Source organism: Pteropus alecto, unplaced genomic scaffold (genome assembly GCF_000325575.1).
Source record: "Pteropus alecto unplaced genomic scaffold, ASM32557v1 scaffold565, whole genome shotgun sequence".
Taxonomy (NCBI): Eukaryota; Metazoa; Chordata; class Mammalia; order Chiroptera; family Pteropodidae; genus Pteropus; species Pteropus alecto.
Genome location: NW_006436808.1, coordinates 577,153 through 601,507, shown reverse-complemented (window position 1 = coordinate 601,507; position 24,355 = coordinate 577,153). Strand labels below are relative to the sequence as shown.

The following is a 24,355-nucleotide window of genomic DNA, read 5'->3' as shown; positions in this document are numbered from 1 at the left end:
TCAAAAATTCACACTTAAGGTTTTCCAATGTTAAAAATGATTAATGCTCACTTTAACCACATACACATATATAAAAAATAGTTAAAATAACTCTACGTCTATCACCCAGGGATAACCCCGAGGGACATTTTGGTGATTCTGGGAAGCATCATTCCAGACTCTCGCTATTTATGTGTACAAGCCCAGAGCAGAGAAATACATTTTTATAGCAAGGGTCCCATTATATAGTTTTTCTATAATTTGTTATTTCCACTCAAAAATTTGTCATGTACACCCTCCCACTCAATAAATACAGATATGAATGAAGACATCATCAGTGTATTTCACTATACAACCATACTAGTGTTTAAGCACCCCTGGTATTTGTTTCATCCAATTTTCTACACTTATAAATTCTGTGTTGAATAACCCTCTACACAGATCTCTAAAAGGAAGCCCTAGAAGTCAAACTGCTAGGTCAACGTGTATGCATATTTTAAATTAGAATGCAGACTGATAAACTGCCTAGCAATTTACATCATCACCAGTCTGTGAGGGTGTGTGCTCTCCCACTGTGTCAATATTAGGTTTTGCTGACCTTTTAAAAAAATCTTTATCCATCTAATAGATTAAAAAAAATGACCTCGCTTTTATTTGCATTACTTGGATTCTTCCTGAAGTTAAACATCTTTTCATATATTTACTGGCCCACTGTATTTTTTCCTTTCTCTATTTTTTTCATTTGGTATTTATTCATCACTGTCTTTCTTGTAGCAGTTCTTTCCATATGATAAATATTGACTCTTCCATAGTTTTTCCAGCTTGTCACTTGTCTTTCAACCTTGCTTACTACAGATTTTTTGCGGTGTATAACTTTAAGTTTTTATGTGGTCAAACTAAAGAATATTATTCCTATGTTCACTGCCTTTGGGTGAGAATTAAAACATCTCAAAATTATAGATTCTTAATTCTCTTCTAGTGCTGGCTACGGTTGTTACTTTCTATACTTAATACTTGACCTTGATGAAATTTATTTTGGTTTAAGAAAAAAAGATGATCTCTTTAATTAATAATATGTTATTACATAGAGTGGCTTCAAGGTAGAACTAAACTGTCAGGGGACAGTTAAATTCTGGTCTGAATGGAATGAACTTGAAAATCTTCAACAGCATTAAAGTTATTAAAAACAATAAAAAAGAAGTGTGGATTAAAGCATAGATAATATAAATTGGTTAGAGTAGGTAAGACTTAAATAGGAGGAAGACGGTTAAAATCAAAGCTCAAATTGATGAAGAAACATGAAAAGCTATATCATCTGTCCTGGGAATTCTAAATAAATGGTCTGGAGAAGAAATGGAAATAAGAACAACAGAGGAGGACCACATCAGAGCTGTCTCCTCCCTCTGCCAGGTCGCTAAACCCTAACCTTAACCTATCCTCTGACAAATGAGTTTGATTTTAAACAAAGAAGCCTAAATTCAAGCCTCCCCTTTGGTTTACCTTGAGATTCTCTAACCTGCCATGGTTTCTCCATAAGGAGAGAGTATCTACCTCTAGGAAGCCTGAGGATTCCACATGTTTCCCTGACAGTGCTTTGTGAGTTCTAAAACATCACCACCACTCCAGGAGGGTTTCATAAACCTTTTTTCCCAGCCCTTGAAATAGTCTTGATAGTGTTATAAAAAACAATAATTCTTAAGTATTATCTCTTGCTTCAACACAAAAGTATTCTGATAAAACCTTTAACTAGGCACAAAGTAGTATTTTCCACCCATGCTTCTATTCCTGACCATAGAGTTTGCTAGCAGGTTAAACTGGATACTTGACCCTGCTTAAGCAAGTATTAAAGTTCTGAAACCTTTTCGGACTGCCTTCTACCTCTTCCAAAGGCTGGACAACTCCGATGAAAAAGACTGCAGGCTAACTGTATTTTCCACCTAGAAATCATTTTCCCAACCAAAGCTGAAGACGTATTCAGTACCTGCTAATAGTCATAAGAGCTTATAAATAAACTTCTTCTGTGCCTGTATTTCACACCATATAAGGCAACAACAGTAAGTCAGCATTCAAGAGCTACGCCCAAACCAGATTTGCATGGAACCTTTGTGCCCAGAAACTTAACCAGTTAGGTAAAAACCTCAGCATCAAGCCTTACCTTAACGGATAGCTACTACCCCGCTGAGGCAACAGGAAGGAGTCTAAATTCACTGATCACCAATCTACTTCAATATTTCAGCAAAATCAGGTAAGCTAATATGTTAACCACAGCTGAACTATTACAAAGAGCTATACTCTTATCCCAACCCTCCAAGGCCTACCTCACATCCAGTTAGAAGCTGCCTCTACCCCAGAAACAATAAACAAATTCTTCTCTAGGTCCTTCAAGTTCCTCCAGCATTTGCTGTCCTTTGATAAACTAAGCCTGTAGGGTTTAAAATCATATCTTATATAAAGTTTCTGTACAGATTCTTAACAGCTTCCTGAATATGAGTCTTCTCAACACAACAAGATGGGAAGCATGAGAACAAGACTCCTACTAAATGCTTTGATACACTGTACCTTCTGCCACTAACTCTGGCCATAGAGGGTACACAGTCAAGCGCTTTAAAGGAATACTTCACTGACTAAAATGGAATATCTCCACACACCCTTAACTCAATGATCAAGATGCAACCAGATAAACCATTACTAAACAGTGTTAGATTCAGGCTCTGTTTATAGTAAGAAATCATCTTATATTGAAAAACAAAATTCAGCTGAGTAAATTTGAAGACATAATTGGCTTTATTCAATAATTTGTGAAATCTGGTAGCATCCAACCTAACAAATAAAAATGAGTTCCAAATAGGTGTACAAAAGGAAAAGTATTTAAAGGTAGAAAGGGGGCACAAAAAGGAAATTATTACCAAAAATCTATTGTTTCAGGCAAGGTCGCCCACCTAAGCATCATAATGGAGGGGGTCTACTGGGTGTATTACCTCGCTAATGCTGCTGACCAGGTAATTCCAGGTGAACTGGTTAAGGTTACATTCCTAAGAGAGGCTAAAACTACAATTAGGTTAGGTATTATGTCTTGGTTTGCCAACATGGGGCTGAGCAAAAGTGACTCCACTTTGGGCCTTTTTTTTAAAACACTTATTGGATATAAGATTCACATACCTGTATATTTTAACTGAATTAAATATGGTCAAATATCTCAAAGGCCAGCAATGAACCTAACTATCCTGGTGTTATTTTGCAGAGTTCTTCAGCTGAAGACATGTTCTGGGCATATGAACTTAATTAGGTTTTAGGATTTTATGATTTCTAAAAGCTTGACTTTCTACCTTTTCATACCCCTTTACATCTTGTCTAATTACAAGACTGAAGAGGCCATTTCCCAATGTCTGCCCACTTCTCTACTACACACAGAGTAATATATAATGAGTACTGTCTGATGCTCAAAACAGAGTGAGGACTGCTTAGGAGTAATTGCCCATGGTCTCAAAGCAATCCAATGGCACCTTGCCCAAAGTCAGCTTAGGAAGGAGAAACTCCACCACCATTAAATTGCAAATTGATGGATCATAAAAATGCTGCTTTATGCTGAGGGCTGGCAAACTGATCTTCTGGTTTCCTTGAACCAAGCAGGAAGCCAAGAGAAAAACACAGTGCAGTCTTGGTAAGAAGTGTCTGGCAATAGATAGATGGGCAAGAACATGAAAACAAAGTACACTTAAGAAAACAAACAGATATTGTCTAAATCTCCTCTGACTACAAGTTTCTGAGTCTGTGAAATGACATTAACTACAGAAAAAACGTTCAACCTCACCAGGAACCAAACAAAACACAAATTTCGTTGTAAGGAAGCTTACTCTGCACCAATTAAGTTAGTTTATCTAAAAAAATTAATAAAATCCAACCATAATGAGTACTTTGAGAAACTGAAACAATCATAACATTACTGATGACAGAGTAAATTGGTAGTCGTCTTGGAAAGCAACTGGGCAATGTGTTTCAAGAGCATGAAATTATTCAAACTCTTTGGTAAGAATTTATCCTAAGGAAATAGTTCAAATGAAAAGCATTCCATGCATGAAGCTGTTCACTGCAGCACTAGTTTCAAAGCCAAAGAGAAAAAGGCAGGTAAAGATGTAACAGCAATTCAACACATCACTACCATCTGCAGAGTTTCTGAAAAACTTAACATCTGCCCTCCCGAGAAATCAGTTGTCTAATACTAGGAGAACAGTTAAATACACTGCATCAACCCAAAGGCAAGGCAAGTAACCATTAAAGTCATATTTATGATAATGATGCTTAAATGGCCAACACATTTACTAGATGAAGCAGGAAGGGAAGAACAAAGATGTGATGTTAGTGTGCCTGTGTTTTTTTACAACATTCACATGTGGCCAAGTACTGTTGATACCCAAAATAAAAACAGTGATTATGCTAGGGTGGTTGGGTTATTGGTGACTTTCCTTCCCCCTCCAGTGACCTTGTGAACACCACCCTTGATTAACTGTCTAAATATATTATTAAACTGGGAAGGGAGAAAAGGGCAGTCAGGCCCACACCACCTCTGATTAACAGTGGCACTGAGTCACAACAATGCTGGCAAGCTCTGAAACCATTTGTGTGCCCAGCCTCTTACAATCCTCAAATCACACATGGAGAAACCAGCCTCTAAAGGAAATGATTTGCCCAGGATCATAAAGCAAAATTATAAGCTACATACTTTGCCTAGTCCTTTTTCCAAGAAGTGGGAAATTGGAACGTACTCAAGACCAGGAAAAAAGCTAATAAATTCAGCTTTCTTTTGCAAAGCAACAGAGCCCAAACAGGTCTGCAACAGCACAAGGCCAAGGCTATATCATCCCTCAGTGAGAAGAAATGGCCCCAGTCTGTCAATGATAGGCACTGTACCCTTGCTGCCCTGGGTCAAGTGCTCTGTAAAGCACAGTAGGCATTTTACGAGACCTCAGTTATAAATTGCAAACTTTAGATAAGCAAGTCACAGCCAAACTGCACTTTGGTCCTCTCCTTCATAGGCAGAGTTAGTGCATCAGCACTAACATCAGATAATCTGGCCCACCAATAGAACAAAATCCATAAAAACATCCACAAATACATCTCCATTTCCTGAAGATGACATCTCATATACCTAGAGAAAAATTCAAGATATTTAAATAAAACCACATACCCAAAATGACATATGCAAAACACTGCAATCTTCCAACACACCCCTCCCCTTTATACCAGAGGAAAGGTGCTTCGGCCTAGACTTCCTTCAGAACATCTGCCATTCCCCAGATTTACTATCTCCTACCATAGCACCTTGCTTCACCAGTATGCTCATGAAAAGACAATTTTATCTAAAATTCTAAAGCACCAGAGTAGCCTTCTGTTTAAAATATAATTACGTCGATGAAATGACTAATCACATTTTAGAGAAATCCAAATGAAAAGAACTTGGGGTATCTTTAAGTTGAGGTTATAACAGTTAACGAGGTTATGAGTGGTTCTCAAACTTAAGAGTGCACTGAGATCACCTGAAAGACTTGCCAAAACAAGGCTAGGCTCCACTCCCAGAGTTTGAGTCAAGAGGTCTGGGGTCCCGGCACCTGCATTTAAGTCAAGTTCACAGGTAATGTGCAGTTATTGGACCAAGAACCACAACTGGAGAACCACTGCCATCCCGTAATCACTGCAGCAGCAGAGTCTACTGCTTAGCGCACAGCAGGTCCTCTTACACCTACTCCCTAATCTTCAATCCACACAGGTCCCCTGTGAAAAAGGACTGACAAGTTAAAGTAAACTTGCCTAAGGTCAGAAACAAGGGGGCGGGGAGGTCAGGCCTGCCTCTCACCGGGGCCTTGCCACTTTATGGCTGCCTTCTCCACACATTTTTACAAAACAAAACCAGGACAAGTACATAAACCGAGGGTGTCAGAACACACTGGCCTGCTGTGGGAAACAACCTCAAACAATATTCATTTAAATGACTCCACCACCCATGGCAATGTAATATCGCCCCTTCTAAAACCCTGTGATTAAAACAAAACAAAGACTACTAGATGACAGAAACCGTTTAGTGGCTCAATTAATCAGAACATAAGTCACCAATTACTGGCAGATAATAACTTTTGTGTTCCAACTCCCCCTCACTTGGCAGCTCCTACAGCATTCTAAATCTGAGCCCTTTCCAACTGGGCGCAGACTCTATCCCTTCACTGCTCGTCGTTCACACTTGCAGCTCCTCTAAAAAAGGAGGGGTTAAAATAAAGGAGGAAAAAAAACATGCTGAAGGCTGCCGGGGCGGAGATAGCAACACTAATTGCTCCTATTCTCTGGCTCCTCGCGAGACAGATTGCAGGGGCCTGCATCTCCGGAGAAAGCTCTTGTATCTTCTTCGTGGCAGCTCTCAGCAGAGCAACTCAAGTGCCCTTAATTGTTTATGTTCTTAATGCAGAGTCTCTTGAATGCATTCATTTTTAATAGCAGGCTTGAGTGGTGGGGGCCCATCAAAGAATGACAAAGCAACTCTATTCATTGGTTCTTCCTGCGATGATGGTCTTTTGATTTATTTGCAAATGACAAGCTTGGCAGGACCCACTTGATGGCTGCCCTCATTTTTTTTTAATTCAGTTGCATTTCCAAGATGAAGTTGAGTCTGCAACACTGTGTATTTGTGTAAATTTTCCCCCCTTCAGTTCCTTCTAATTAATGACTTAAATGTTTTGACCCAACTGTTGCCAAGCAGAGCATTTGGGCTTTAATTTGTCATTTTTGTAAAGATGCATCCCTCACAAAAGCATGGCAGCTGTTTCAGTGCCTAAACAGCACATTTCCATTATTCAGAAGCCCTTGTTACGGGGTTCTGAAAGTGCTGTTCACATGAAATCGTACTGACTTGTCCCATGATGAAAAAAGACAGCTTTTGGTGGCCTTAAAGGAAAATGCACTCTGTTATACCACAGAAGGTTTTTAAGACAAACTCTGTAGAGTGAATCACAGGACACACTGTGAAGTCATCACCTATTGTTCTCAGAACAGAAAGAGAACAAGCCTCTCCTTAACACACCCCAGCAAACCTACACCTTTCACCCTCTTCACAGTTCTCTTAGTCATGAGGGAGGCGCATGAGAAATTAGATAATATCATACAATAGCATGATCAGTGCGAGGAAATGCCAACATCACCATGACATGAAGGCTAAAGTAAGTTACAAAAATAAAATATGCTTAGGTAAAGACAAAGACTACATGGAAATACGTAAAAATCAAGTCACCTCTGAAAACTGGGTTTATGAGGTTCTTTTTTCAAATTTGTAACACTTTCCTTGCAATAAAATTTGAAACACTTCTTTTTCATTACAGCGACCTTGTAGGCCTGTGTAACATGTCTTTGGTTGGTAGTGACTTCCAATGGTCTATGATAATTATCTCCAAGCCTTCCATCACGACAAAGCTAGCCACCGGTGCACACTATCAAGCACTGTTGATCATTAGCTTGAGCATTTCCTATTGCCTGACTTCTCCACATCTTGTTTGGAGATCACTGGATAAGTAGTTTGCTGTGAATATTTCCCTAACAGGTTAGAATCTTTAGCGAATCCAGCTAGTAAAAGAGGAATTTCTAGCCTGAGGTGACCCTGGGCCAGTGTTTCTAATTTGAAAAGCGTGCAACAACTGAATGACCCACACACATGAATGACACTGCTGCTATTCTTCTTCCAGAGCCAACTTCTTAGGAAAAGTGGCATTCCACCATGAGGCTTATGTCATCAATGCCATGTGGCCTGGCAGCAGAATGGCCACAAATTAGATATGTATGTGACAGTAAGGCCCCAGGCAAAGCCATCTAGCCCCCAACTCATTCTCAATCCAGAAGCCTGGGCCTTATTACCCCCTCCAGGCTGAGCTACTAGAGAGGTGGTCCTTTGGGAAGGAAGACAAGGTTCCTGGCCGTGGAATCTAGGATTCTCTTTTCAATCAACATCATGGGCCAAGAAACCTGCAAAGTTCCATAATGCAATTTAGCCTCAGAGAGACCAGAAAACAGATTTTAAAGGAGGGGGCTCTACTGCAAGTTGGGAGTCTGTCTCTGCCTTACGAACAAGTGCAGAGGATCAAAGGTTGTTGGGAACCACTGAGGCAGAAAAAGAACTTGTGCACACTGAGGTCAGTGGTCGTGAGAAAAATTTCTCAAAAGCATCTTAGAGATCATAATTAATATGAAATCTAGGGTGCTGGTGAAAATTTTCAAAGCATAACCTGTTGGAAAAGCTTTTAGGTATTCAAGAAGATGCTAAATACAGACATTCTAAATGAGAGACTTTACTAGTGTATTAAAGATCCACAGAATACTAACTCAGCTATGCAGGTGGAAGCAAACAAAAATATCATTTTAAATATAAATTAAATTAGTCTTAAAAAAAAATTGATCATCACATCACAATACAATCCACAGAGAAATCTAAGCAACAGAAAAACAACTGTCCTTTCTCCAAGATAACAATCAAGCTACTTTTAGAGGGGGGGGAAGTATTCTGTATGAGAGAGAATTTATTCAGGGTTACACAGAGTGGCAAAAATACATATGTAAATAAAAATATGTCAAAGAAAAGCCCAGGGTCCTCTTTTGCCCAGTCATGTCAATTTTCAATTTTAAATGCTATACTGTTGCAATGTGTTGTCTAAGATATACTGGGGAAGCATTAACTAAGAAGTAGAACAACTGAGAGTGAGAAGTGAGAACAATTTATAAACAAGGGGCCACCAAAAGTTACCACTCCTGTAATTCACCAGTTATTTTACAAGTGGACAAATCAATTTACGTGCTCATGTGTGTTTTTAGAAAGCATCCCAGATATTCTTCCATTAATTATGTGGGTTCAGGACATGTCAATTCTCGTTTCCCAGAGCACCAGAAACCAAATTTAACCCACGTATTCTGTTACATTGGTCTGCCCTCACAGGGTTCCCACAGGGCTGGGCCGGTTCAATAATGCTGAGCTCCTGGAAGAACAGCATAGACTTCCTGCCATTTGGACTGTGAAACACAGTAATCCACCAGGGAATAAAGGTCAATGTTGCACTTTTGGTCATTACTGAATCATTTGAGATGATCTGTGGTGAGGATGAGAGGAAAATCGAAGGCAGTGAGAACGCTGCAAATGGCTTGACCTCAGACCAATTTTCATCTCCATCTGTCTAATAGACATGTGGATAAAAAGCCCTCCCTCCTTCTGGGCCACTCGGCTGTTTTCGAATCTGCGGCACAAGCCAGGAACCAGTTAAACAAAACATTAATAAGGGGAAATAACCTTCTAAGCCCCAGACTGACGCTTACTCAGGTTTTAGGTCATCAGCTAAAGTTTAGAACGTGATTTTTCCAGTCTGCAAGCAGTCCTGCAGCGAAGCAGAAATTTTAACAAATACGGAGAATCATCTGCAGCACAACAGCATGTGCCAAAATCTCCTTATTCGTACATGCAAATATATACATACTGACACCTCCCACCCCCACCAAAAGACATCCACACGATTTCTATGACGTCTGCTCACACACATACAAAGGGAGCAGCAGTTCCAAAAACCGCATGCTGCTGTGCAATCAATCTTTTTTCAAGTGTCCAATTAATGCTGTTTAATCATTATTAAGGCATTTCGATCCTTAAATACAAAATATTCCTGGGAACCCAGAGCCTAATTATCATTAAGCTACGGAATCAATGTTAATATCTCAACTTTATACTAATACTCCCCTTTCCTGGTTTGGCCGAGCTACTTTTTTAAGGTAATGTTGTGCTATATGTAAGTTTAGGCCTCCACAGTATATCAATGTCAAACAACATCGTGTCAAGCTAAGATTCAATTCAGGTAAGTGCCACTGCCAAATTTTCTTGTTCCCAGACGGGCTTTAAGATTATTTTATTGCTTAAAATTTAATTTGTTCCAACTCGTGTCTCCATGACAACGTTGGCTAACCCTGCAAATCATTTGGGTAATTGGATATCTTATCTTTCTATTGCTCTCAAATCGAATGATTCTGCTAGAATTGTAACAGCCAATCAAATTTACAGTCCTCCTGAGTAATAGACTTGGAAAAGTAGCCACATTCATCTCCTCTTTACAGCCATATTAACCAGTATGCGACAAACAGTAGAATCTGGTCTTCAAACTATACTCCAAATTATAAATGGTGTCAATGCCAATATTCTCACAGTGCAAAGTCTACTCAGAAGCCCCTTCCCTTTTATACTGTTTTGAGAAGCAACAATCGATACTCATTCCATATAAACCTTGAGCAATATCAGTATTTTGAGGGTAACTGAGAAGAATAATTCAGAATCAAAGCTTTTAGCGGGTAAGTGATAAAATAATGACCAAAACAATGGCTTTGTAAGATTATAGAGTATGATGACAGTGATGTGTTCGGGACTCTTTAGGTGGCTAAGCCATATTCAATCCATTAGTCAAGAAATAAGAATGAAAACCGATTTAAGAACCAGTTCAAAAAATTCCCATACCCTTAGAAAAATCCATGTGGTCAAAATGTGACACCTCCTTATCCTTCATTAAAGTCATGAGTATCCCAGCATTCAGGGTAGTCGATTACGGAATACAGATTTTCTATAAGATTCAAAAGTCAGCAGTTCCCCTCTTGAGTTACTGGTATGATTTTGGCCTTTGGTCAGCTAAAAAGTACAGAAGTTGGATACATTTCAGTAGTCCAAGTCCAATCTTCTTGGTAGCTGTGCAAGGAGATTGGCTCTGTGGGAGCTCGCAGCCCAGGCACTGTAAAAGAGCCAGCCCGCTTACAAACAGAAAAGGCTCCAGAACCTAAGCCAACTGGCAGGCTGAGGGGGTTGTCAAGAACCTCGTGCTTCCCCTAGATACTCAGGACTTCAGTACTGCTTCTCAAGCAAAACACAAAGAGACAGCAATGTGGAGCTTCTCAGCACATGTCGGCAGGCAACTGAGCTTTTAAGCAAGTGCGAAAGCAGGTACTGGCACAACTTGTGTTACGAGCTGTGCCCTCCTTTATCCCAAATACTTACAAAGACACCCAAGAAATTTCTACAGCATTGTGCCTGACAATAAGAGTCAATAATCTAAACTTCCACTATGTCCAATCCCAATGGCCCTGCTTTTCTCTTTTTGTGCATTTTCTTTTCCTGCTCCCCCAAATAGTAGCACACAGCAGCAGCTGTGAACGTAACAGTCTACAAAATCTCAAGCCCACAACATACCTACCCACACTTTTTTGCACAGCACTTTACAAGTTTTCCTATCCAAAAGAAAACTATGTATATGTATACCTCATCAAGGTTGGAGACTTCTTTCTCTAACCAAACAACTTGGCCTTGCAATTCATAACCCACCCACCCCCATTTTTTTCAGGATGATAAAGTCCCTTCAAATTAAGAATTGGATTTTCCACATTAAAAAGGAAAAAAAAAAAAATCAGAATGTACCTCCCATCCTTTATTCTGCCAAAACTCACTTCAGTAAAATGAACCAAATCCTCTTTGTTCATCCATCCCCCTAAATGAAAAACCTCAATAGAACTCTATTTTCACTAGTAGTTGTATTAACTACTTAAGGCTGTTGCCTTCCAAGAGCACATTTTGCTGTTTGGCCTAAATAAGGCATTTGAATTCCTCTAGATTCCTTAGACTGTCAATAGGGGCTTCATTTTAAAAAAGGTGGGGTGGGGGGGGTACTTCTGAGCTTTAAGATACATGCTTCTGATCTTGAAAACAAATAAAAAACTTAGTTAATTGAGGGGAAATAATGAAAAAGGAACAATTCAGATGGAAGAAGAAAACTGGGCTTGGAAAAACATGATGGGAGTGTGGCCTAGAACTGCCAACAACAGGGTACAGTGTTAAAGGGGTCAATAATAGATCCAAATAATAGATTTCAAGAACAGTTACCCTCAGAGTACCAAAGTGCCAGGCACCATTGTAACTCACTCAACCCGAGTAAACCACCTATGCAGTAGGTGCCACATCTTCATCCCCTAATCTACTAGCCTGTTAACTCTTTCGTAAGGAGGAATAATTAGTACGTACACAAAAGTAGGGCTAGAAGGATTTACAGAGAGTTCCTATAGCATAATTTCTAGGGCACTGGGAGCTCAATGGGTGAGGACTATGACTAGCCACTATAATGTACAGAACAAGCTTATTTGACAAAAAATAATAAACCCACACAACTGACTGATGAAAGCCAAAGCTGAAAAAAAAAACAACAACAATCTGTGAACCCAGTGGGCACCTGTAGCTGCAGGCTGCATGGGGATTGGCCATGTCCCTCCTCCATCCCAGGGGCCCATCCTTTATTCTCTCCATACCAGACCAAGATGCAGATCAATGTTAAGACCCCCTTTCCTAAACCAAAAGCGATCTTTTTATTTTCACTCACTAATCCATAGAAGCCTTTCAAATGGCACAAATAAAGGCGGCTGCATTTTGTTCTCTAAATCAATTTTCTCCCCAGCCATCAAGTAGATGTTCCCGCACAGAGAAAGAACAGCCTTTCCCTTCTAATTCAAAAATCCATACTGCCATTGCCCTTGCAAACTACTAAACAAGCAGTATCGGCAAGTCACTTGTGTTCTGTAATATATTTACTGCAAATCCCAATGGCTTGCCTCCTAATGCAGTTTTCTATTGTGTCGTGCGTGTCAATACACTGGCTGGTCACCTTACTTGTAAGAGGCTCTGACCGACTGTTTGCCCAAGGCATCAAGAGGGAGCTGAGTAGGGGGATGAAGGCTGCGCTCCAGAGGCCCCCTGCTTCTGGAGGGAGGCCTCAAAGATGTTTTGTTTTCTGGCACTTCACACCCCTCTACTGCCCACAGCTTCTGAAGCCAACTTAAATTCTCTACTAGGACAGTTTTCAGCCACACAAATTCCACAGTCAGAGTTCTTTTCCACAATTATTTCCTGGTTTCCTATCTATCAACACTAAAGCTATTTCCCCCAGCAAATATACTGATTGCATCTTAAAGGTGCATTACAGAGGGCCAAAAGGTAAGAGCGCTTGGGAAAGGAAGTCCGGCTTTCCTGTTCAAGAACAAATCTATGCTTTCAGGTGACAGCTTGAAAAGAAAGCACCCTAACACCATATAATGGTGGATCGCCTACTACGATCATGCCAAAAACACAAAGGGCAAGTCTAGGAGAAAAATGTTATAAATATCTATTGAGATGGAAGTCTTAAAATGTACTTGGAGAAAATTCCTGTTCCACATATCAGTTTAAAACAGAGTTGGTAGCTAAAGAAAGACCCAGCCCTCAAACAAACCATTTAAGTTTTTCAGAATTAACATTTTCCAGAATTACTCATTTATTTATCTACTGGGGAGAGGGCTGCAAAAGCTCTATGTAAGATATCTGATGGGTAGATATTGCAAAATGTTAACTTATAGAGTCCTGGTATCATATAGATGGGTATAATATGGGTGTTCGCTGTATATTTCTTTCTCCTTTTCTGTATATTTGAAATTCTTCACAATAAATTGTTTGGGGGAAGGTGAAAGAGCTATGTAAAGACTTAAGTAAATAATCAATGAGTATACTCATTTTTATTAAAAAATCTTGCAACTAAGTCAAGTTTAATGCCTTGTAATGCAACTTATCCACAAGACTATTAGGGCTGTGGTTGACCTTAGAAGACAATAGTGGTTCTATTCACATACATTCAATTCACATTGATATCCAAGCCTTAGCAACATGCTTCTTCTGCTTTATCTCTCTTAGTACAAACTCCAATATATTACTCTAATTAAACTCCCCATTAAGAAGCCTCAGTGATAGTCTGACAAGTCGCTTTTCCGAAAGGAAAACAACTAAGCAAACGTGGTTAGATGAGATGATCAAAACTGAAGTCCTATAAAACAGGGGTCTCCAACCCCTGGGCCACAGCCTGTCCAGAACCAAAACCGGCCACACAGCAAGAGGTGAGAGGAAGAGGGAGGGGGAGGGGAAGAGGGGCGGACGGGCTCGGGGGAGAGCGGGAGAGAAAGAGAGAGAAGGCGGGAGAAAAAGAGAGAGAAAGGAGCTTTGACGGTATTTGCAGCTGCTCCTCAGCACTAGCATTACAGCCTCAGCTCCATCTCAGCTCATCAGGCATTAGATTCTCATAGGCACACCAGTCCCTGATGCCAAAAATGTTGAGGACTGCTGCTATAAAATATCTAGTAAAATCAAACAAATTTCATTCTTAATTATAGCTCAAGGACCCATACTCTTGATTCAAGTGTTTAATCTGGGTTCCATGGACTTGCTAAAGCATCCTAACATATCTACAAAGAGCCAAAATTGTTGGACAAAGCTATTGTGTAGCATTTTTTGCCAAGCAGCTTTCACCTGATTTTCATTCGGGTTCAGGATCCAAAATGGTTACAACTACCATTCTACATAAGGAATGTATTAAACACTATTCAACAAGTGCCTACTCTGCCTGACTCTTTGGGAAGGGTGGATTGAAGTCTCCAACTCAAGCTTCAAGCAAACTGCAACCTCTCTGGAGTAATGAAAGAGGCACATGGAAAAAAAAAAAAAACAGCAAAAATAAGTTGTGTCAGCCTCCTGTTGGAGCAGCCACAGAAGGCCTTGAAGGAAACAGCCAATGTTGTTATTGCAACGGGACCTTGAAGTATACCGAAGAAGGCCATGTGAAGTTTGACAGAAAGGCCTGGGCTTTTGATAAGGAAACAGGAAAACATGAAACATTTTAGGCACGAAGAGACTCATTTGGCTGGATTAAAGGACCTGGAGGGAAAAGGAAGGAGGTGGCCAAGTAAGACCGGCAGCGACGGTAATCAGGGACAGATGCAGAGGCTGTGCATGATGGGCAGAGGCAATCACTGGAGTAGGAAGTCAAAATTAGAAAGAACAGACATATCAAGGAGGCCTCAAGACCCAAGCCCCTAAAGGTGTTTTGTATTCATTATCTTAGAGATACTCTCTTTCCAGGGCTAGAGTTCCAAGAGTGTTTGAAATGTAGGGCTAGTGGTCTGTAAAGCACAGGGGGCGTACCCTAGGGGCCACATAGGACAAGCCAATGGGTGCACTGAGAATGAGAACTTTTATTTTAACCCCTCCATTTAAAATTTTCGTTTATTATAAATGAATACGATATGTTAATGTGTTTGTACAATTTATAAATTTATAAGTAAACAAGTCCAGTGGTATGCTTTCAAACTTTTTACTTTCAAACTTTCAAAATACCACTGACTAATAACCTGCTTACATCAGTAATGGAGCTAATATCAAACCCAGCCTAGTAACTGCATGTATTTCAGCGATTTAACAAACTGCATGATTTGGACGCACAAGTTCATATACACTCACATTCTCAGAAACAAATGATTCCACTTCATCGAGTGAATAATGAATGTTAATGAATATCTGCTAGTACCCTGAAAACATGTGTATATAACTCTACCTTCTCCAGCATGCACAGTGATGCACACCCACCACACTACGCGGTTTTTCTCTTTATGGCAGATGAAAAAAATAATTCAATAGACAACATTGTTTTTTTCCTTATGTACAACACTATCTTTACCCTACCCTTTTTCAGCTAACATACTTTGTGGTCAAAGAATGACTTAAGGAGTAAATACCACTGTAAAGGAAAATAAAAACTTTGCTTGTTATACCTAGCATGAGAAACGTGTCAGGGGAAGGGTGTAAACAATATGCTCATGGTTATGATTTTATGTTGCTTTAAAGCAGGCATATTGAATCAAATTTTTAAATGATTAAAAATGAATTGTAAAATAATGAAATATATATTTGTGTAAAATAATAGGTTATTTGATAAAACTTTGTGTCAACATTTCTTGGAGTTTCATAAAAAGCATTATGGTGACTGGGTAGTCTACAAACTGAGCAATTCTGTAATCATCATAGTTTTGCAAACAACTTTAGAAACCATTTTTTCTTTAACCAAGTGACTGGCAATACATGAATATCTTAATTTATGTGAAAATTTCAGTGTAGGTTTTCTTCATTTTTAAGATCAAACCATCCTTCAGAAAATTAGAAAAGCTCTCCCACAGCTGAGTGCCCACACCTAAACACATACACTCTCTCCCTCTCTCCTTAAAACACTAAGCCATACTCATGGAACAATCCCTATGGGCACATTTCTACTATGGACCTCACCAATCCTATTAAGTGAGGACTATTTTGAAAGGTACAAATGTTTAATCTTGCCAAAGAGTTAAATAAAACATAATTAAAAACCACATACCAAACATTCCACATTAAAGGTACTAGTTCTGAGAATTTCAATTTTTAAAAATCTAAAACAGTAGTAAGCAACAGGGACTGGTGGGGGAATAGGGTGACAGAGTCAATAAAAGCTTAAAGAGCCCTGTTTCTTAGCTTCCTCCAATTTAATCTACTTTTCAAGACCACAGAAGTTTAACAATAGAAGAGCAAAGACTCAGATCCACGGAAACTTAAAATGGTTCCAAGAGCCAGTAACTGAATATATCTTTAACTACGACACAAGATGATTTACTTAAATGTTTGCTAAAGGAAAAGTTTTGTTTTCTTAATAAACACTGTTTGGAGGAGCATCTTTCTTCAACAGATATACACAAAGTGCTGCTGGGTTCTGGTGAGGGTGTGGTGTGCCTCCCCTATAGTGACATGAACCAGACTTCAGAACTTGCCTAGTCTAACCTCTCATTTTACAGAGAGGAAAACCAAGGCCCACAACTTGTTAATGACTAATTCAAGTCCCTAATTAAGAAACCTCACTGCAGTGTTTTACACCAAGGCAGACCCTACAGATCACAGCAGCTCCCAATGGGCTATTTATTCTACCTCTTCTCTGCTCCATGAACCTGAACTTGCCTCCCTGGCCTCATCCTATCAGGTCCTGCTTTTATATATTTTCTACCTCTTAGAGTTTTTTGGCATCAATTTCGTATTTTAAAAATATTGCTTATCTTGAATACTAAGTTTTTTGACACCGCCCTTACATTCTGTACCCTAGGCAAGTGCCCCATTTGCCTCACCCTAGTCAGTCATGGACAGAAACCAGCAACCAGCTCAACTGTTGAAGAGGTCCACAGATGCAGGTTAAGCAGTGAGGACTCCACCCTTCTTGCTGATAAAAACAAAAGCTAATCTTGCACCTCGGAATCTGAGCTCCTAATACATAGGAAACTTTCTCTCTTTTAACTTTTATACTTGTAAAAGACAGGCCTGGCTAATGAAAATGAAGTTGGGGACCACTCCAATCCTGATGACAGCTACCCTCTTTGTATGACGAGGTTAATAACAACTGATGGAGCTTAACTCTTAAGTGCCTACACTCCAGCAAGTCATTTCTCATTCTGAGACACTGACGTAGGAAAAAAAAAAAATCTCAAAGTGAGAAACTGTAGGCAGAAAACACAATTGGCTAAAAAATAGGAAGAAATGTAAAACTTGTAGATAAACAGTAAAAGCCACATCCAAAGAATTAACCCACAGGAGAATCCCTAACAGCTCCATCTAAGCGCTTTTTAAAAACTACTACAAACACCTTTTTTTAAGAGAAACTTTAAAGCACACTTCGAAATTGTGAAAGCAGTTTTAGTCCAAAATTTACATGGTCTGAGACACTGTGCTTGCTGAAAAACTTCATGGAGCTTGCAAATGTTAAGCTCTCATCTGTTTTTCCCTCTTTCACTCTTCTTTCCCCACCCCTGACCACAACTATTGAATACATCTTTCCTTCCCAAGCTAGTCCTTTCATTTACTTATTTTTAATTAAAATTATTGGGTGACACTGATTAATAAAATCAAGTAAGTTTCAAGTGTAGATTAATACATCATATGTACATTGCACTGTGTTCACCACCCAAAGTTAAATTTCCCTCCATCACCACCCTAGAGAGCCCCAAAGTGCTCACTCCGCCTGCTATTCAGAATACTGGCACAGAAAGACAAAGTGACTGATCAAACTCACTGCATTGCTGGGTTTCAACAGGAATCCTGGCAACATGTTTCAAATTTTCTTTTGTTCTTAGAAGTATTTTAACCTACAGATAGTATTGCTCCATTGGTTATGGTTACAGTTTTTCTACTTACAAATGGCTGTGGCCCCTACAGACAAGTAAGTACTGCTGATTTTTGTAACTTATAGAACACGTGCCTAGCCCCAACGAGTCTTATAAATCGTGAAGTTGGTTAGTACAAAGAGTAAGAAAAGGAGAGATGAGAGACATGCAGCTAAGTAGATGTGGTTCACTACACAGAGGCCCAAGGGTGCTTCTGCCACTGGCCTCATCTTCCAATGGCAGAAGGGTGAGGACAGGAGAGAGACACTGATTTGGGGACCAGGTGACCCAAACTCAAGCTTCAATAAATGCTTGGCCTTGACAAGGCTCAGACTCTGAACTCGTGCCCATAGCTACAGGCAGAGAAAAACATCCACCCAATCTACTTCACAGGTTAAGCAAATTCATTTTGAAAACTGTTAAGTGCTGTACAAATTCGAGCCAGTAATGACAACTTATGGCATGGTTTCATCAGCCTGCTAAAAAGACACACGAGTAGGATAAATACAGCTTATATCTGTATTTACAATGCACCTCATTTCCAAAAATATAAAATAAGGTAATACCATGCCACATATCAGAAAAAAAAAACTTTAAAATTCACACTGCCACATACTAGGCATAGACCTCAAAACAACTAGACACTAGACTCATATTTAACCCTAACACTTTGGTGGTATCAGAATTGCCTCAATTTTTTGAGACGTCTCCAACTCATATAGATAGCTGGAGTTTGAGATCTACCTGGAGAGAGATGGACAAGCATAGATCTATAAAAGGCTCAAAGGAAAAAAAACTGTCTTAATGCTACAATAAAAGATTTAAGTATCCATTACCATCCTTATGCGTTGACTTTTCAGTAACAAGCCACAAATGGGAGCAGAGAGTAAGGGGTAAGGCTTATCAGGAAGTGTTGACACAACATAAACATGGACTGCGGGCACCAAACCAAGTAAGGAAACCACAATTATACCATTCTTGATTTGGACGCACTTCTACTTTTTTTTTTTCCAGACGGAAAAGCCTGGTGAGACTTGACAGTGAAATCTCTAAAATTCACTCCTTCGACAAACTCGCTGAAAGGTAGGAAAGGAGAGCAGTAGTCACACTGGAGATAAATCTTAACAACATTAAAGCTCTCTCCAAGGAAAGTTTCCCCATCACTGCATTTTTTCAGTAACAAAGATGTTGTCAGAAATGACAATTTTTTGTGTCCCCTGATGATGCCTTGCTAGCATTTGGTTATAAGCCATAAAGCAGGACTAATTTCAGCCTGTCAGGAGTCTCGCTAATGCCCAGTTTCCCCCTAGAGAGAATTCCTGTCAAATCTAATGAGAGCTCCAAAGGCCCGCTCTACAATATAATGAGCACTTAGGCCATGCTGGTGATCAGGCGGCAAAAAGCATCAATTTGAGCCTGGCTACACCCTGGGGGCCAGACGTCACCAGTTTTAATAAGAATTATGATTACTAGCTGCATCAAATGTCTCCTCAGAACTTATTATTAATGCGTGACATTCAGAAGGATGTTTTTCAAACGTAAGGCTACTTTAAACTGAATTATAGCATGCTTTGCACACCACTCTAGTTAAGGGTCTGTCAGCATTTATGATATAAACTAAATTTCAGGGGACTGAATACCCTACTATGAAAAATACAGTGTCTCTCAGCTTTTCACACTTTTCAAATTACTGAGCCAATTATACAGAGCATATTATTAACACATACTGGCTCATGGAGGGACAACGTATACCCACAAATGCCCAATGGAGTACAGAAACTCATTAAAAAACTATTTTCACACCATGAGGTTCCTGACCCTCTTCTCCTCGTCTTCCTTTTTCCTACTCAGTAAAGAAGAGGTCATTCTGTCATGTAACCTACAGGAACCCAGAAGAATTACACACCTCCTTAGTTCCCCCAATAAGTCCAGCACCAGCATACATCACACAAAGGTGGCATTCCCTTATAAAAGAGTCAGCGAGGTTATTAAATCCTTTGAGTTTGAGTTTAAGAAAATTCAGTCTTCTACTCATCCAGAATATGTTAGCAAAAAAAAATGTGCCTTTAGGATTAACTTAAAAAAAAAAAAGTGGCAGACTGGAACTTCCTGACCAACTGTATTTGCATAATTTATTTAAACAACCATAGATCTAGCCCAATTATCAACAAGTTACAAATGCCACAACCAGGCACTAGCCATTTAAGCACAAAAACAAAGGCACAAACCCAACATAAACTAGACTACCAACTCTGCAAATGAGAATAAAATCAGCATTTTTAAAGGCCCAATTATATTAATGAAAGGCCCTGAACTTTACTATCTCTTTCCAAACACAAATCTGAGAACACATCTAATGTACAGGATTACACTATGAAATCTATGATGAATTAAAAATCAAAGAGTGCAGAGTTGCAAAAGCAGAATTCAACTCTGAAACACACTTGCTTAATGAAAGTCTTTGAATATAAGGAAGATCTGAAGGCTGAACTAATCAATTTCTCCACTGTGCCCCAGCCGGTCAGCCATGCTCTTTAATTTAATGAAACAAGGGTTTGAGATGAAATAGCACATATACATCAAGTAAGAATTGTATTGTTGCACTTTGAAATGTGTCCAACTGTGCAACTTCATCTGATGATAATTTTTTAAGAGGCAATCGATTTCTAAAAGACTTATTGTACCAGCGTCTTGATGAAAAAAAGTGAATGTCAGCATATCTCCAGAATACTTACACCCTGCCATTAATGCTTTCTTTGGCAGACAATGACTACTCAATCGAGGGTCCTTTGGGCTGAACAATCATTTAGCTTTTCTTCTCTTATGAGGTCCTTAGTGCCTTGTTCCAGCTCAATACTCTTTTTATACACCATTATAGTAGCCATAAGTGTGAATTTTATGGGAACTTGCAAACTCATAGTCATAGCTACAGCTTTCCAGTCACTAATCTTTTCATGCTCTTAAAACTACTAGGACTGAAGCAACTCCCAACATATGTTGTAGCCATAAAAGAATGTTTAGGTTTTTTTTTTTTTACCTCCAAACCTGCATCAACTGAGAAATTTTTCAAAAAGATATATGCTAATAAGCCACAATTCCTGAGTATCACTTTATGCAGCCCCAAAGAATAAAGAAAATTCGATTGTCAGTCACATTCTCTGTTTAAACTGGTTTAAAGACAAGAGTATCTATCTCACAGGTCTACACATCTTTCCAAACCAGAACGAAAATATTGGCTGTTCTCAACTTCAGTAACTCTATATAATATCCAGATCTTTCAAGAAAAGAATATATCTATCCAGGTGGAAAAGTAAATTCAGAGTCTCAATTCCTATCTGCCTATAAACAAGCTAGTTTACATTTCCAAAGCACCTCTCAGTCATTTAAACATTTTTAAACTGTCAAGATGTAATCCTTGCTTCATGCAGAATACCACCACCAATTTGCAGGAAGGAAAACCGTGGCAGAAAAATGGCACACAAACCCCCCACTAGAGGACAAAGCCATCATTAAAAAATCACAACTGATTTCTCATTTCAGCTTGAGATTAAACTAAAGCTTACCTGTTTATGCATTTCTATGTTTAATCCATATGACATTTCATAATACTGTAAAAAGAAAAAAGAACCAAGCATGTCATTAACTCAAGTTTTATAATGGTAAAAATACATATTTGCTCATATTACATAGAAAGAAAAAAAGTCTAATCTTTTATACCTACCATCACATAATGCCTCTGCATTTCTGTCTTTTCACTTGCCAGTTTCTCACATTCCAATTTAAGGCTACAAAAACAAAACAGGCAACTTAATGTAAACATTGTGTCACTTGTTTTAACATCTGCCTCACATATTTGCACTTCAAGTAAAAACAGACCAATTTGGAAAAGCCATAAACTATCTAGGAAAACACCCAAAAGGTTTGTCCCTGCATTTAACAGGGAAAAGAAATAAGATGAACAGTACAGGGTATCCATTCAGCTACTACTTTTTTTTTCTTCTTGGTGCATACCTGGTCAAATGCCAAGAATAAAAAATTCTCTCAAAACTTCTGATCTACCCAGACTAATTCCTCCTGGTGGTCACCGGTTCACTTCTTCTTCTCTGCATCAAAGTTTGGCTTCTCTGAACTCCACCAAAATCTGCCCTTTGCACATTCTTCAATCTCAGGCATAGGCTGTACTATTTTTGCCAATTCAAAGTCTCTAGATTTGGTCATTGTACCTGTAAACTTACTTCTACAATTGTTGGTCCCTTTTAAAACCTTTGGTTTTCAAACCCCTGCCAAAATATGTCCAGCAGCTACTGCAATGAAGTGGGTTGAAGTCCTCCCAGCTTGGTAAACACTGTGGGGGCAAGTATGCCTCAAGCTCTAGAGATTATTATCTTCAAGTAGACAAAAGGTCAATAATCAGAAAGTCTCTGACTTAATAAGAAAATTCACATCCCAGCAACTGTGTGCTTTTTCTCAAGCATGACAAAAATAAAAACTGTCATTACAGTTATTTCTTAGCTCTAATCGGCTAAGACTTCATAGGAACAAGACAAAAAAAATTAACATTTCTGGAAAGTCCGCTGTGGATGGGGTGCTTTACAGTTTTCACTTACACATCTTTTGAAGAGGCTAAAGCTAAGATGGATATAAATATGACTCCAACTCCTTGTCCTACCTTAACCAACCCAGAATGATGCCAAAGCAGATGAGCTTTCCCCTGCATACATACATTCCCCTTCATCACCACCAAAGAAGGGCACAGCTAAAAGCATCTAACTTTCCATAGTGGACTTTGCCTCAGACAACCCAATTCTCTAGCATTGCAAACAGCGATTTCAACACTGGTTTTGCCTCCCAAAACCAGCACTCCAGGGCTGGGGCATCGACTAAACCAAGGTTTTAGTTCTGCCTGTTGCAAAAACAAATAAATGAAGTGCAAATATTGACGGTTCTCATGTAACTCGTAAATACACGAAAATAGACTCCCTGGAACAGCAGCAAAGGGGCAAAAGGGAAACAATGGGAGGAGGAGGAGACAAGAGGCGGCCCGGGAAGAGCCAGGAAAGGGGGTAATGTGAATGACAGGTCTTAACTGCGACTCCACACGCCACCGCCTGGACGCAAGTACTAAGTACAGCCGCTGCCGCCGCCACCAAGGGGCAGGGCACGAGGGGCACGGGGCAGCCAGGGCAACCACTCTCCCGGCGCGGCCAGACACGCACCTGTGATACTGCGCCTGCAGGAACTGAAATTCCTCTTTAATGCGGTCCAGAGACTCCGGAATAGTGAACTTGAAGGGCTGGCCTGCAGCCTGGTGCGGCGTCTTGGGGCGACCAGCAAGAGGGACCGGGGGACAGGGATGCGGGCGGTTGATTAAAGCAGTAAGTCAAAGAACAAAAAAGTGGGTGGGACATAAACAAAAAATAAAGTTAGAAGTGGCGGAAAACAGTGCCGAACTCGAGTTTGCGCTTCACTTTGGGTAGGGAGAAAGAGGACCCTCCTCCGACCCCCGCCTTCTAGAGACTCGGTTTCTCGTCCAGCTACCGGGGCGGGTCGCGCGCGGTAAGTGCGCTTGGGTCACTGAACTGGAGGAAAAGAGGCTCCCGGCGGCCAGGAAGGGCCAGGCCAGATTGTCGTCGTCGCCACCCCCTCCCCCACGGGAGCAATAAGGACTCCAGGGACCAAAGGAGAAAAACAACCCCTTACGCTCCCGGTTCCCAGAGTCGCCGGGGCCACCTTCAGGCGCGCCGGAACGGGGGCCGCATTGACATGCAAATAGGCGAGACCAGAAACAAAGCGGGGGCGGGGGGGCGCCCTACCCGCCCCGGGGAAGCGGGAGGATGTGGCAGTGGGAGCGACACCCCAACCTCTCCGGGCGCCCCCGCCCGCCCTGTCTAGACGACAAGGAGGAGGAGAACCCAGGAGAAATGGGGGCAATTGGGAGTTTCAGCTCACTATCCACCCCAGGAGGGCAGGGCCCCGGACTTCCCAGCCTTGCACCTCCGGAGAAAGAGGGTCCGCCAGAATGGAGCAGCCACCCGCCTCCCTACGGCATGGAAGTGCGCCTCCCCACCACCACCACCACCACAACCCTGCCCCCCAGCCGCGCCTCACCGGGTGCCGGCTCTGCGGGAACATCGCTCTGGCGGCGGCCGCGGCTCTGTTCCCGGGCAACTCAATTCTCCGCTCAATTTCCAACTTTAATCCCGCCGAGGAAAATTAAGCTGGGAAACCAAGCAGAAGCGGGGCGCGCTGGGGGCCCTGTGGCCACGCACGCAGGCGCGCTCGGCGGGGCGCACGGGCCACTCGGCGCCCGGCT

At 40.5% G+C, this 24,355-nt stretch overlaps 1 protein-coding gene across 12 annotated transcripts in view; it reads right to left on the bottom strand.

The window, feature by feature from the left end:
• TLE1 (transducin like enhancer of split 1) overlaps positions 1–24,355 on the bottom strand; it is an 82,463-nt gene that overhangs the window by 57,566 nt on the left and 542 nt on the right. For 9 of the 12 annotated variants that reach the window (XM_015590714.2, XM_006913632.3, XM_015590713.2 and 6 more), the window contains exons 1-4: positions 24,151–24,349; positions 23,259–23,359; positions 21,764–21,827; positions 21,606–21,650 (exon numbers count right to left, since the gene is read on the bottom strand). In XM_015590714.2, the coding sequence (XP_015446200.1) occupies positions 21,606–21,650; positions 21,764–21,827; positions 23,259–23,359; positions 24,151–24,174 (234 nt within the window). In that variant the 5' untranslated portion in view covers positions 24,175–24,349. Of the gene's footprint in view, positions 1–21,605; positions 21,651–21,763; positions 21,828–23,258; positions 23,360–24,150; positions 24,353–24,355 lie in introns of those variants that run through there. The other 3 variants (XM_006913631.3, XM_006913634.3, XM_006913636.3) reach the window with 3 other exon arrangements.